The sequence below is a fragment of the Pinus tabuliformis genome, chromosome 2_2 (genome assembly GCF_031772625.1).
Source record: "Pinus tabuliformis cultivar Carrire ecotype Pingquan chromosome 2_2, CPIR1, whole genome shotgun sequence".
NCBI classification, from domain to species: Eukaryota; Viridiplantae; Streptophyta; class Pinopsida; order Pinales; family Pinaceae; genus Pinus; species Pinus tabuliformis.
In genome coordinates this window covers 47695210-47711576 of record NC_142300.1, presented here as the reverse complement: position 1 = coordinate 47711576, position 16367 = coordinate 47695210, and the positions used below count along the sequence as shown (strand labels likewise).

Sequence of the window (16367 nt, the reverse complement as noted above, 5' to 3'; positions counted from 1 at the left end):
AAAAGTATATAGAACAACATCAACAATCACTTCATTCTTTATGTTATAGTAACTTATTGTTTCCAATAATTTTTTGATAAAATAAAATCTCATAACTAATGCTTTTGGAAATATCCAAAAATATCTTTATCCTTTCTAAATAATCTCAATAATCACTTCATTCTTTTTTGTATGTTATAGTAACTTATTGTTTCCAATACTTGTTTAATAAGATCAAGTCATGGTGATTGACGCACTTAAAAACATATAAGACTAGACATAAATTCTTTTCACAATATTTGAAAATACTTTTAGTGATTATATCTTCATAAGATCTACAATATTGGATTGGGGCATTATGAATTGGCTTTTATTATGAGAATATTATTGTTATTTTTGTTGGCTTAATCTATGGGAGATTTGAACATTGAATCTCATAGTTTTACACAATACTTCATAACAAAGCTATCTGCAATTAAATTAATATACACTCTTCCAAATAAAAAATTACAAGTAACTGTTTTCTTAAATCATATATATATATATATTTCAAATTTAAATTTAAATTGAGTGTTGTTATGTTTGTTTATTTTATATATAATTAATTAATTAGTTAATATATATTAATTGAAGTTTTAATTATAATTATAATTAACATATATGTAAAATTAAACAGACATATTCATATAATTTCATAAATAATTTAATAAATAAAATTATTCAATAATCAAATCATTTATTCTATTTGTGAGCACAATCCCTAATAATATTTGGCATCAAATCTCCTTTTACAAATCATAATGTTAACTTTAATTTAAAACAGTAAAGAAATCTGAAGCTTTATGTATGAATATATCGTTAAAAAATAATAACTTTTATAAATGGTCAAATAAACAAAAATCAGTTAACACTAAACCATTATTCACCCTATTTATGAATACCATCCTCCCTTTTTTGGGTTAAATTATATTCACATACTATGATCAGCATTGTAAGTTATGAAATGTGATAAAATCATAAAACATCAACTTAACCGTAGTTATAATTGGCATAAAATTTAAAAGCATACTGTTATGAAACACTGGAAATTAGTTACAGAGAAGCCCGGTTCATGGACTGTTGTCACTTTATAAGGAAGAGGCAATCCTGTGCAAAGAAGCTGCAGGGGATGTTAGCAAGATTAGTGCCCTTGGTATATCGGTGGTAGAGAATCGTGACTGCTACTGATAGTAGTAGTAGCAGTATAGAAGCAACCGACTGCATTTTTTATGAAGATGGAACGTTTTCTCTTCCTATTCCTTGTGATTTTCATGGGGACTTTGATGTTGCCAAGTGTGGGTTCAGTAACTATCTATCTAGACAACAAAATGGGTTCCAGTGTCACCTATAATGTTCAGCAATATGGTGCAAAAGCAGATGGTGTCACTGATAATAGTAAGGTGAGAGAATTTGAAGAATTAGAATTTGGAATTTGATCTATAGTGACTATTTTTCAATTAATATTTTAGAATTTGGAATTTGATCCACAGTAATAATTTTTTAATCAATATTTAGAATTTGAAATTTTATCCACAGTAATCATTTTTCATTCAATGTTGGGATTCAGAGACTTTAATTTAATCAATATTTTAGAATTTGGAATTTGATCCACAGTAATCATTTTTAAAAACTTAAATTTTAATAAATAAATTTGTTGTTTGTTTGTTATCTGTAGGAATTTTTGGCAACGTGGAATGCAGCTTGTTCTTCTACTCGACCATCTACTGTCTATATACCCAAAGGAAAATTTCTAATTGCTCCAGTTTCCTTTACTGGGCCATGTAAAAATGCCAATATTCTTGTGCAGGTAAATTGCTGATCTTCATTCCTTCCTCATATCAAGATTTACATATTTCTTTCTTTTGATCATTGAGATGTGTTTTGGCAGATAACTGGCGACCTCATTGCACCAGCCAGCACTAAACAAGATCAAAAATACTGGTTGCAGTTCACTAAGGTTGATGGTCTCACAGTGAATGGTGGGGGACGTTTGGATGGACAAGGAAGCTCCTGGTGGAACTGTAAAAAAAATAAGCAAGTATGATTAAAGTTATCAGTTGTACCATCAGTCATATGCTTTCTTAGTTATTCGGGTAGCATCTACTTATACATCCTCATATTTATACTGACTGAAATGCATTGTTTGGTGTGCAGTGCAATCTGGGGCCTGCGGTATTGCTTCTTTCTATTTAATTGGTTTTGGTTTTGAATTTAGTTGGATAGATTTTGGAAATATTTTAGAATGTTTATTTTGTTTAATTTTATTTGGATTAGAAATTTTGGAAATATTTGATTTTGTTTAATTTTATTTGACTTAGCTCCTATCTATTAAATTCCGAAATATTTTCAAAACTATAAAAATTTGTCATTTAATTTAATTGTTAAACAATTAAGAGTTTACCTTAAATGTAATTTTCACATTGTGAAATCATATTGGGCAGTCTTTAGAATTCTTGGGCACTACCAATATAGTGCTGAAAGATATTACTTCCATCAACAGCAAGCAGTTCCATATCTCCATTGGTGCAAGTAAGAATGTCCTGGCCGAGCGATTGACTATCAAGGCCCCAGAGGACAGCCCCAATACCGATGGAATTCACATATCTTCTTCCAATGTCCAACTTCGAAATCTCAACATAGGAACAGGTGGATTATATTTTCCAATAACATTCTAAAATTGTTCGTGAAAGGAGAACTATTCTATTAAAGATAATAGTTCTAACTTTGGCTGTGCAGGAGATGATTGTATTGGCATTTTGGAAGGCACTTCCAATCTTAACATTGAACAGGTTACTTGTGGACCAGGCCATGGAATCAGGTGAAATGGTTTCTTTAAATTTTTAAATAGACAAAGGATATGACTATTCAATACAGTGTACTGATAATAGATTTTTGTTATTATTATATAGTGTGGGAAGCCTAGGCAGATATCCTTCTCTTAATGGAGTCACCAATGTCACTGTAAAAGGAGTTTCTTTCATCGGCACTGATAATGGTGTTAGAATCAAAACATTGCAAGGAGGAAAGGGCTTTACTAAGGGCTTAAAATTTGAGAACATAAAGATGAACAACGTAAGGAATCCAATCATCATTGACCAATACTATTGCCCAGGTTGTACTGCCCAGGTGATCATCATTCTCCTCTTATCTAAACATTTTCCCTTTATTTTATGGACACATTTGTTTTTTTTGTTTTTTGTTTTCTTTTTTTTCTTTTTTGTACTGAAGGTTGAAGTATCATATGACCACAAAAGTTCACAGTTAAGATTGGCTTTCTTTTTCTTCTTCTTTTAAAGCTTTGTAACTTACTTTTGTAAATATTGACTTGGGCTGTGCAGGAATCTAATATGAATGTGAAGAATACTGATGTGTCATACAAAAACATAACTAGAACTTTTTGTAACTTACTTTTGTAAATATTGACTTGGGCTGTGTAGGAATCTAATATGAATGTGAAGATTACTGATGTGTCATACAAAAACATAACTGGAACTTCATCAACACCAGAGGCCATTAATTTAAGCTGCAGTAAAAGTTTTCCCTGTGAAGCTATCAAATTGGAGAATGTGAATTTGAGCAATGGAAATAAAAAAGCTCAGTCTTTTTGTAAAAATGCCAAGGGACTTAAAGTTAATTCTGTTAAGCCACCTTTGGTTTGTTGAAGGGTGAATGCCTAAGCTAATGCCAACCTTAATATACTGGTTGATTTATTAGTTATCTTGTAATTTTATTTCAATGTGAATTTGAGCTATGGAAATAATGAAGCTCAATTTTTGTGTAAAAATTCCAAAGGGTTCAAAGTTATTTCTGTCAAGCTCCCTTGCGTTGGTTATAAAAATAAATGTTTTCTGAATGTCAATTTGAATATGTTGAGCTTTACATTAGCTATCATTTAATATGAAATATGTTTAACTTATTATAGTTTAATGTACTCTTCTTTACAAAATCTTTTCATTGGTTTAATCAAGAATATTTTCATTGAACAATTGTGTTTAACTAGATGTATTGATATTTGTGAATTTTGCATCATTATTTTTGGTTATTAATAATATTTCCAAAATACTAGTAATCAATATTATATTGGATTTTCAATTTATAATTGAAAATGTGTTACATAATCAAAGGCAAGTTAATATAATTTATAAAATTTAAACATTTTGATCTAATTAGTAAGAAAATTGATATCCCTTACTTTCTTCATGGAACAAGAAAGCATGGCTCAAACATAAAAGATGTTAAACTAAATTACAAAAATAAAGAAACATATTCTCAACTTCCTTTTTATCATAAACGAAAAGAACTTGTTAAATATGTAAAAGAATGAGATGAAAGTGACCCTTGCTTATCATTGAAAAAACACACGGCATATTAAATGTGTAAAAAGTCGAAGTGAAAGTGAACATCTCCTAATTGAATCCAACTTCAACTCTTACTCTTGTGAATATTAATTATTATACCAAATACATTCTACAAATATTGTATATTACACAAAATACATTATGCCAATAAACGTATACTACAATTATAAACCTCATGATGGTGTACATTATTCCAATAAACCTTTACAATAATTATAAACTTCATGAATTTTGGAAATTGTCTTGATCCATTTTATATTTAGAAAACATCATGAGATAATCCAAAGATAGGGTGGAAATTGGCATTAATGTATAAATGGATAATGTTTACACGCTAATTTGGAAATATAACAATATTCGTAAATTAGAAGTTTATAGTCATAATAATAGTGTGTTTCTATTTGAAAACAATTCTTCTTGCCATTGTGTATTAATATATATCATGGGATGGAATTCTTGCCATTGTGGATTAATATATCATGGGATGGAATGTTAGACAATTTAATATTTTTAGGTCCTCGGATTAATAGTAAGAGAAAACTAATAATTAAGGCGTAGAATTGAGTTTTGCTGAATGGTTTCTTGATTTGGCTTAAGGCGAAGGCTTATTCCCCTCTAGATTCTCCAGAAGAGGGTTTCTCTTGCAGGGACCGGTCCGTTTGTTCATCACTTTTTCCAGATTCGAGTTTTGCAGTAAGTTTTCCATTCTCCATTTTATGAATTTAAAGAGAATTTCAATTTTACATTTTACGAATTTAAAGAGAATTTCAATTTTAGGAGGAGGTGATGGAAGCAGTCAAATATTATTTAACGCTGAATTTGCCCGCTCCCGTGTTATCATGTTATCGCGTTAAGTCACGTGCTGCTTTGACGACATTAAATATCCAATATATGGCTGGTTAGCTCTTTCTCGAAAGACTGCGATGAAGACTTGTTGATATTTAATAAATGTAGAATACAATTTTTTATTTGAGCATTGAATTCTTACTGTGTTAAATTTTCAATAATATAAAATTATTTATTTTCCCACAACAAAAAAATTTGAATAGAAAATTATTTTGGCAGAGTTAATTTTTTATTGTGCATTTTTCATTCCTAGCAGTGAAATAAATGTCTCTGGAACACATTTTTCTTTTGAACAATGCGTTAAGAAAAATGGAGGACAAGTAGAGCGTTGAGCGAGAATTTTTTGTTCAACGCTCCACTTTTTGGTTGTGCTGGGATGATGGTGCTTCAATGTTGGCGTCATTATTATGAACACGTGGATATTTCAGGTAAATACCTCTCTCAATCCTTCCTAATTTTCTGATTTTCTGTTCTTCAAGGAAATGATGTTTTTGTAGTCCTAAATTTGTTGTTTTTTTCATTGATTTTATGAATATATCTAGTTATGCGTATTTTTTCAAGAGAAGCTTGAAATTGAGATATCTGAGATGGTTTCTATATGTATTTCAGTGATGTGTTGTGTGATGCTAATTGTCCCATTTTATTTAAAAAAATATGTTTTATACATTTTTGTACTACCGAGCTCATTTCAGCTTTTTGGATGTTAGTATTTTTGTAATTGTGATGTTAGGTGACTACATCTATGGACTGTTTAGGAAAGTTTTTTTTTAAATATGCATTATATCCCTTGATATTGCATCCCAATTGTCTCATCACGAAGTACTTCTTTTCACTGCTTTTCATTTTTATAGACTAAATTGCAGTGTGTATATGTAGCAAGCAACTAAAACCCAATGATAATAGCTCTCTAAAAACCAACTTAGACATATTCATCTTTACAATCATAAAGAATTATCAAACATATCATGGCAAAATATACTTGAGATCTTGGGAGAGAGGGATGATTTACAACTTTTCCACATTATTATTAACACATCATTACAAGACCATGAAATATAGGCTGCGTGAATAAATAAATAGGCACAAAGATTATAAAATTCATAAGAGATGACAACTTCTACAACTTGTTATGCCATATGGTCATTCTTTAAGCATGACACAACTAAACCAACACAATTATGGGACATATGGCCATAAGAAGGAGATTGTCATTCTGCAATTGTCCATGTGCAAACTGCAATTCTTCTATAACTCTACATGAGCATTCCATAGGCACTAAGGGATTAAATGAGAGACACGACATCCCACAACTTCATAAAATTATATCATAGCATGATCAGTCTATAGTTACCAAGAATGCAAAATGGAGAAAACTGGCAAGTGACCTCTAAAAGGCATATCATAATGAGTGCAACAAGCTTGCGATAATCAACAACTATAGCTTATTTGAACAACCATTGATGATAAATGGAAAAACCCAACTGTTCAATTGGAAGGCATACACAGAGGCCTAAAAGTTCTCCTATAGGCTAACATCGATCAATATTCATCGCTGCATAACCACAAGTAGTCACATACAATTGTATACCTCAAGAAGATACCACACGTGCATCCACTTATTGCAAGTAGATTACAAACTTTAAAAACTCTAATGGTTCAACAATCTGATCCACAATGTATCAACAGATGCATGGGAACAAATGAAGGTCCAAAAGTGATCCAATTGGATATTGGTGGCCACCCGCCTATTCCACTTGGACCCCCAACATTATACCATCATTTTTATTAGTTTTCGTAATTGTAGCACAATTTACTATTTTTGGTAGTTTTTCGGGTCGTGAAGTTTCAGAGTCGTTTTGAGGCCCTAAACAAAGTTTTTTTGGAAAATAGGGAAACATGAGTAGAAAGTTATATTCTTCGGATAGATATTTACAACGAGGTATTGTGCACATCAAATAGAGATCGTATGTCAAAGTTTCAACCCCGGGAAGTTGATGTACCAATTTACCCCAACAAAGACCATAGTTTTGGCACTTCATCTCCTAGGGTTAGGTTTTTGGATGTTTAGGGTTTCCCATTGTTTCTCAATAATAAATAGGCATTCGAGCCTCATTGTAACGCTGCTCAGAGGCATAGCTCAGAGATAATCTATCATCGCCCTAGCTAGTTTATTTCCATTCTATATATAAGCATATTTCATTTCTTTGATATTAATGAAACTAAGTTTTATTTCTATTGCATCTCTGTGTTTATGTTTATATATGTATTCTTTTGCATTCCTACATAAGTTTGGATCAATGGTATCAAAGCGGTATGCTCTTTCTCTGTTTTTCTCTGCATGTCCCCAATGAGGTCAAACTATAAGGAGTTAGGGCTGGAATGGGTTGAACCTTTGCAGGACCAGCCTCACAAAGCCCGACGGCCTCCCATGGCGGAATACAAGAAAGACGAGGGAGTAGGATATCCTTTGAAAATATTGCTCGAAGAAGCCCTCGAGTGACAAATGAATGAGATGATGGACAACTTTGCCTAGATCCTTCGACGAATGCCCACATGCGACACATCTTCATCCAACATTCACTCTGGAGGCGCCACTTCGTTCAAAGTACAAGTTAACTTTGACATTCCCATATTTGAAGGCAAGATAGATGCAAGCGTCGTAGATAGATGGTTAAATCTGTTGGAAAGGTATTTTTCGGTTCATGATTTTTCCAATTGGGAAAATATTACTTTTGCACTCCTCAAAGCCACCCCCTACGTCAAGGATTGGTAGGAAACCTATTGTGAATAGAAGGAAGAGAGGGAACCCTCATTGTTTTCAGCCACACCCACTTGGAACTCCTTTCGAGATGCCATTAAGGAGCAGTATTATCCTGTTGGGAGCTATGAAGATAAGTACATAAAGTGGACCACATTGTGTCAGGGAATGGGCCAAGACATGCCGAAGTTCACAAATATTTTTCACACCCTTCACACGAAGTTGGGTATCAATTTTTTGAGCAGCATCTAGTACTCAAGCACCGCGGTTTTCTACACAAATACATTGAGGACAAGATGAAGTTCCTGGACATCTCCTCGCTTGGCACCACCTACCGATACGCTATCAATATCAAGCAAAAGTTTAAACAGAAGAAGCAATAATTTGGATCTGTGAATCCGAAGCAAGGGAAAGACACCCCCAAACTATAGAACAAAGAAAAAAGCCAAGGTGGGGTGACCCAAGGAAACCCTTCGAATTCACAAGAAAATAACAACACCATGAAGACAAATAAGGACAAAGGAAAGTGGTGTGAGTTCCATAAGAGCCCCACTCACAACACAAGTGAGTGTCGAGCCAAGAAATCATTGGTCGTCGAGCTGAAGGCTTCAAAGTCAGATGCATGTTCTGACTCTGAGTCAAAAACCAACAAGGGGAATGCCAAAGGGAATTAGATTATTGATGTAGAGCCAAGTATTTCATCAAGATTGATCTGAAGTCTGGCTATCACCAGGTTCCAATAGAGCCCACAGATGTATGGAATACTGTCTTCAAATCCAAAGAAGACCTTTTTGAATTATGGATTTGAGACTTCTGCGATTTGTATTCTGTGTGGTTGTATCTTCCGGATTCATCGCATCTGTTATTTAAGTGCATCGACGTTTCGAACCAGCCTCTGTGGTTCATCATCAGGATGAGAATTATTGAAGAAGTCAGAGATGGGATGTGGTGAATAAATAGGTGAAGATAAGGGAGAGTGTAGGACCGACAAGATTTAAATAAGATTGGTTTATTAATTAGGTTTAGGATGAATTTTTTTAATTTTTAATTTTTATAAATATTTTATTACTATTATCATTTATCCTTTTAATTATTTGAAATGTGTTTAAATCTTTTTTGGCTTAATCATGATTTCCGTTATGAATGGACTTATTATTTTATTTGTATATAAATGTTTATTTATATTTATTATGTTTTGGCATAATTTGTTTTGTTTATTAAACTAATTACAAGTACTTGATTTAATGTATTAAGATATGTATGTTGATTGATTTAATGTATTAAGATATATATATATATATTTTGATTTATTATATATTATGTTTTGATTTAATATATATTGATTTTAATATATATTATGCTTTGTTTTATTATCTTGTGATATATATATATATATATATATATATATATATATATATATATATATATATATATAAATATTGATTTAATATGTATTGTGTATTAAGTTTATTTCTTTATACCTATATATGTATATTGATTGGTGTTGGTATTAATGTATTAAGATTTGTATATATTGATTTATTATGTTATGATATATATGTATATTTTGATTTAATGTATTAAGATATGTATGTTGATTGATTTAATGTATTAAGATATATATATATATATATATATATATTGATTTATTATATATTATGTTTTGATTTAATATATATTGATTTTAATATATATTATGCTTTGTTTTATTATCTTGTGATATATATATATATATTGATTTAATATGTATTGAGTATTAAGTTTATTTCTTTATACCTATATATGTATATTGATTGGTGTTGGTATTAATGTATTAAGATATGTATATATTGATTTATTATGTTATGATATATATGTATATTTTGATTTCATATATATTATGTTTTGTTTTATTGTATTGTGATGTATTTTTATTGATTTAATGTGTATTATGATTTTGTTATAATTACCTACATTGTTATTAATATGAAAGTTTAGTATATTTCTTTTTATACCTTTTTTATGTATATTGGTTGATTTAATGTTGTTATGATATATATATCTTTATTATGATCTATATACCTATATTAATTTAATATTGTTATGATATATATTACGATGTATATATCTTTTTAGGTTGATTTAATATATTATGATATATATATCTTTATTAATTTAATATTGTTATGATATATCTTTATTAATTTAATATTGTTTGAATGGTTGGCTATGCCCTTCGGGTTGACAAATTTCCCAACTACTTTTATGAGGCTAATGGATGATATCTTGCGGTCTTCACCAACTCGTTCATGGTTGTTTATCTGGATGACATCCTCATATTTAGAAAGAGTTGTGAAGAACACTTGCAACACATTCGATAGATCCTTCAAACCCTGCAATAGCACAAACTGTGTGCCAACTTGGATAAATACACTTTTGGCATGAGCCAGGTCCAATATCTGGGTTACATCATAGATGAGTGAGGTGTGCATGTGGACCCGACTAAGATCCAAGTCATTTGGGATTGTCTAGCCCCAACCACTCTAACAGAGCTTCACATATTTTTGGGCTGTGCAATTTTTTATTAGAGGTTCGTGTTGGGATTCTCCCATATCACCTGGCCTTTGAGTCAGATTACCAAGATTGGAGTGAAAGAATTTTTTTTCTGGTTTGAGTCCCACAAGAAGGTGTTCTTCGCGTTGAAACACCACCTCTACTCTACATCGGTACTCACATTGCTAGACCTACAACAACCATTTGAAATTGAGACAGATGCCTCTGACTATGCTATTGGTGCAGTCCTCATCCAACACGAGCATCCAATGGCCTATCATAGTGAGACACTTTCTAATACAATTTGGAAGTACCCCACCTATGATAAAGAGATGTATTCCATCGTGCAGGATCGCTGACAATGGAAGCATTACATTCTAAGGAAGGAGACGATCATCCACATTGATCACCGACCTCTTCAATTTATACAAACACAAGGGAAGTTGCAAAACGATCACCATCAGAAGTGGTCTACATATCTGCAACAATTCCACTTGAACATTAAATACAAAAAGGGCAACACCAATGATGTTGTAGACTACCTCAGCTGACCTCGAGTTTCAACACTGACTACTGTTCTCAACTCTTGTGGCCACGAGACCTATGGATGGCCGCAAGTATACAAAAATGATCCATAGTTTGCCTCCAAAAACTAGATGCTAGTGGATGGAAAGCAAGTTCCTGATTTCCAACTCCAGGACACATTATTATGTTACCTGGGCCACCTTTGTGTTCCTTTAAGCGAATGTGCCAAGTTGATTTGGGAGGCGCACTATAGTCGGGTCGCAAGACACTTTGGTGTGGAGAAAACTGTGATCATACTACAAAATTACTTTTATTGGCCAAAGCTCTAACAAGATGTTGGGAAATATATTAGACCCTACACTACCTGTGTCATCGCCAAGCCAACCAACAAGAAGCAAGGCCTGTACACTCCTCTGCCTACTCCCAGCCAACCTTGGGAATCCATATCCATGAAGTATTTGTTTGGCCTCCTTTCTACCCAACATGGTAATGGCTGTGTATTTGTGGCCGTGGACATATTTTTAAAGATTGCTATATTGACGGCCTGTAAGAAGAGTATCAAAGCAGAGGACACTACGAAACTCTTCTTTGAATGAGTGTGGGTACATTTTGGGATCTCGCAGACCATTATATCAGATTGTGATAGCAGGTTCTTGAGCACATTCTTGTTAAGCCTATGGAAATTATTGGACACCAAGCTCACCAAGTCGACTGCATTCCATCCCCAGACTGATGGCCAGACATAGGCTGTTAACATGATGATAGTGCACATACTTCACATGTACAACTCCAAGCATCCAAGAACATGGGATGAGAGCCTTCCTTTTGTTCAACACAGTTATAACATATTTCTCCATAAATTGACTAGTCCAACTCGTAGTAATCCCTTTCAAGTGGGTCTAGGATTTCAACCATTGTGTTTAATTGATGTTGCCATGCCTCATGTGACTACACAGACAAAATCCACACATGTATTGTCTGAGGCTGATAAAGAAGCTAGATTGATTGAACACATCCAACACATTTGCCACCAAGTTCATGACATATTGGAAAAGTCCAATGCCAAGTACGAGCAACGACATGATCAACATCGGATGCCACACAAGTTTCAGGTGGGTGATAAAGTTTAGTTGTATTTGCAGAAATAACACCTTAGTGAAGCCCATCGGACACTCAAACCACTCTAATATGGGCCTTACACCATTACCAAGGTTGTGGGAGACAATGCTTTTGAGCTCAACATTCCCCCACTCCTTGGCCTGCACCCTGTGTTCAATGTGGATTGCCTTCGACCATACTTTCCGCCATTATTCGACACATCAGACATTGCAGAACGAATCACACCAACAAAGCTAAACCCAGACTGCATGGAGCAAGCCACAACTAAGCGAATCATGGACACACCTATCAAGAACACTCGATAACAGAAGATCCAAATGTATTGAGTTGTCAAAGTTGGCCGGCTCTTGCACCAAGGCAAGTGGCTCACCAGGGATCAAGTTCAGCAGAAGTTTCCCCATCTCATGGAGGCACTCAATGCAATGGGGTCCATTGCTTCATAAGGGGGGAGGACTGATTCAGGTGGATATTGGTGGCTACCCACCTATTCCACTTGCATCCCCACCATTGTACCAATATTTCTTTCAGTTTCCGTAATTGTACTATTTTTGGCAGTTTTTTGGGTCGTGAAGTTTTAGAGCCATTTGAGCCCTAAATGACTTTTGTTTGGAAAATAGGAAAACATAAGTGTTCGACTGACATTTGCAGTCAAAATTTATAGTCCTCAAATAGATATTTCTAATGAGGCATCGTATGCATCAAACAAAGAAATAGAATTTGAAATTTGAAGAATTAGAATTTGGAATTTGATCTACAATAATTATTTTTTAATTAATATTTTAGAATTTGAAATTTGATTCACAATAATAATTTTTTAATCAATATTTTAAAATTTGGAATTTGATCTAGAGTAATCATTTTTCATTCAATGTTTGGAATCAAAGACTTTAATTTAATCAATATTTTATAATTTGGAATTTGATCCACATTAATCATTTTTCATTCAATGTTTGGAATGAGAGACTTTAATTTATGAAATAAAAGAAATATATATTTAATTGTTAATTCTACCAACTAAATTTGTTACGGAATAAAAAAAATAAAAACTTAATAATAAATTTGTTGTTTGTCTTTTATATGTAGGCCTTTTTGGCAGCTTGGAATGCAGCCTGTTCTTCTACTTTACCATCTACTATCTATATACCCAAAGGAAAATTTATAATTGCTACAGTTTCCTTTACTGGGCCATGTAAAAATGCCAATATTCTTGTGCAGGTAAATTGCTGATCTTCATTCCTTCCTCATATCAAGATTTACATATTTCTTTCTTTTGATCATCGAGATGTATTTTCGCAGATAACTAGCGACCTCATTGCACCAACCAACACTAAACAAGATCAAAAATATTGGTTGCAATTCACTAAGGTTGATGGTATCAGAGTGAATGGTGGGGGACCTTTGGATGGACAAGGAAGCTCCTGGTGGAACTGTAAAAAAGAAGAAGCAAGTATGAATAAAGTTATCATTTGTAACATCAATCATATGTTTTTTTAGTTATTTGGTTAGCATCTACTTATATATCCTCATACTTATACTGACTGAAATGCATTGTTTGGTGTGCAGTGCAATCTTGGGCCTGCAGTATTGCTTGCATTGTTTGGTGTGCAGTGCAATCTTGGGCCTGCAGTATTGCTTCTTTCTATTTAATTAGCTTTGAACTCAGTTGGATAGAAAATTTTGGGAATATTTAAGGATTATTTTTTTTAATTTTATTTGGATTCGAAATTTTGGAAATATTTGATTTTGTTTAATTTTATTTGACTTAGCTCCTATCTATCAAATTCTGAAATATTTCCAAAGCGACAAAAATTGTCATTTAATTTAATTGTTAAACAGTTAAGAGTTTACCTTAAATGTGATCTTGACATTGTGAAATGATAATGGGCAGTCTTTACAATTCCTCGACACTACCAATATAGTGTTGAAAGATATTACTTCCATCAACAACAAGCAATTCCATATATCCATTGATGCAAGTAAGAATGTCTTGCCCGAGCGATTGACTATCAAGGCCCTAGAGGACATCCCCAATACCGATGGAATTCATATATCTTCTTCCAATGTCTAGCTTCGAAATCTCAACATAGGAACATGTGGATTATATTTTCTAACAACATTCTAAAATTGTTGGTGAAAGGAGAACTATTGTATTAAATAATAGTTTTAACTTTGGCTTTGCAGGAGATGATTGTATTAGCATTTTGGAAGGCACTTCCAATATTAGCATTGAATAGGTTACTTGTGGACCAGGCCATGGAATAAGATGAAACAGTTTCATCAAAATTTTAAATAGACAAAGAATATGACCATTCAATGCAGTGTACTAACAATAGATTTTTGTTATTATTATATAGTGTGGGAAGCCTAGGCACATATCCTTCTCTTAATGGAGTCACCGATGTCACTATAAAAGGAGTTTCTTTCACTGGCACTGATAATGGTGTTAGAATCAAAACATTGCAAGGAGGAAAGGGCTTTACTAAGGGCTTAAAATTTGAGAACATACGGATGAACAATGTAAGGAATCCAATCATCATTGACCAATACTATTTCCCAGGTTGTACTGCCCAGGTGATCATCATTCTCCTCCTATCTAAACATTTTCTCTTTATTTATTTATTTATTTTTTCTTTCTATATGGCACTCATATGACCACAAAAGTTCTGCAGCTTATTTTCTAGTTTTGGTTTCACTGTTAAAATTGGCTTTAGTTTTGTAACTTACTTTGTTGTAAATATTGGCTTGGGCTATGTAGGAATCTAATCTGAATGTGAAGATTAATAATGTGTCATACAAAAACATAACTGGAACCTCAACAACACCAAAGGCCATTAATTTAAGCTGCAGTAAAAGTTTTCCCTGTGAAGCTATCAAATTGGAGAATGTGAATTTGAGCAATGGAAATAAAGAAGCTGAGTCTCTTTGTAAAAATGCCAAGGGACTTAAAGTTAATTCTATTAAGCCACCTTTGGTTTGTTGAAGGGTGAATGCCTACGCTAAATGCCAACCTTAATATACTGGTTGATTTATTAGTCATCTTGTAATTCTATTTCAATGTGAATTTGAGCTATGGAAATAATGAAGCTCAATATTTGTGTAAAAATTCCAAAGGGCTCAAAGTTATTTCTGTCAAGCTCCCTTGCGTTGGTTATAAAAATAAATGTTCTTTGAATGTCAACTTGAATATGTTGAACTTTACATTAGCTATGATTTAATATGAAATATGTTTAACTTATTACCGTCTAATCTACTCTTCTTTACAAAATCTTTTCATTGGTTTGGTTAAGAATATTTTCATTGAAACAATTATGTTTAACTTGATGTATTGATATTTATGAATTTTGCATCATTATTTTTGGTTATGGTTATTAATAAGATTTCCAAAATACTAGTAGACGATGTTATATTGGATTTTTAATTTATAAATGAAGATGTATTACAAAATCAAAGACAAGTTAACGTAATTTATAGAATTTAAACACTTTGATCTAATCAATGAAAATACAACTGATGTCCCTTATTTTCTTCATGGAACAAGAAAGTATGACTCAAACATAAAAGATGTTAAATTAAATTATAAAAGTAAAGAAACATATTCTTAAACTCCTTTTTATCACACACGAAAATAAATTATTAAATGTGTAAAAGGATGAGGTGAAAGTGAACCTTGCCTATCATTGAAAAAACACCTCATATTAAATGTGTAATGAGATGTAAGTGAACCTTGCCTCTCATTGAAAAAACTCCTCATATTAAATGTGTAAAAGGATGAGGTGAAAATGAACATTGCCTAATTGAATCCAACTTTTACTCTTGTGAATATTAATTATTATACCAAATACATTTTGTGGATATTGTTTATTGCACCAAATACATTATGCCAATAGACGTATACTACAATTATAAACCTCATGATGGTGTACATTATGCCAATAAACTTTTACAATAATTATAAACTTCATGAATTTTAGAAATGGTCTTGATCCATTTCACAAGCTATTAATGGTATTTTATATTTAGAAAACATTATGAGATAATTCAAAGATAGAGTGGAAATTGGCATTAATGTATAAATGGATGATGTTTATATACTAATTTCGGAATATAACGAATATTCACAAATTAAAAGTTTATCGTCATAATAATAATGTGTTTTTATTTGAGAAGAACTCTTCTAGCTGCTATTGTGTACCAATCTACACCATTGGATG

The 16367-nt window shown here is 32.4% G+C and overlaps 1 protein-coding gene across 1 annotated transcript; it reads left to right on the top strand.

The window, feature by feature from the left end:
• The first annotated feature begins 1346 nt into the window (after window positions 1-1346).
• On the top strand, window positions 1347-3702 carry LOC149191416 (polygalacturonase-like). The gene is made up of 8 exons (XM_089404139.1): window positions 1347-1418; window positions 1694-1825; window positions 1907-2056; window positions 2173-2190; window positions 2460-2664; window positions 2755-2836; window positions 2928-3144; window positions 3456-3702. The coding sequence occupies exons 1-8, from the start codon at window positions 1347-1349 to the stop codon at window positions 3678-3680; spliced, it is 1101 nt and encodes a 366-aa protein (XP_089260265.1). The 3' UTR covers window positions 3681-3702.
• Window positions 3703-16367: the final 12665 nt, after the last annotated feature.

Excerpts from the sequence above, each read along its gene's own strand:
- LOC149191416 (XM_089404139.1), top strand. The coding sequence starts at position 1,347 with ATGGGTTCCAGTGTCACCTATAATGTTCAGCAATATGGTGCAAAAGCA. Across the intron at positions 2,665-2,754 it reads AAATCTCAACATAGGAACAG|GAGATGATTGTATTGGCATT; the intron begins GTGGATTATATT and ends TTGGCTGTGCAG. Across the intron at positions 3,145-3,455 it reads GCCCAGGTTGTACTGCCCAG|GAATCTAATATGAATGTGAA; the intron begins GTGATCATCATT and ends TGGGCTGTGTAG.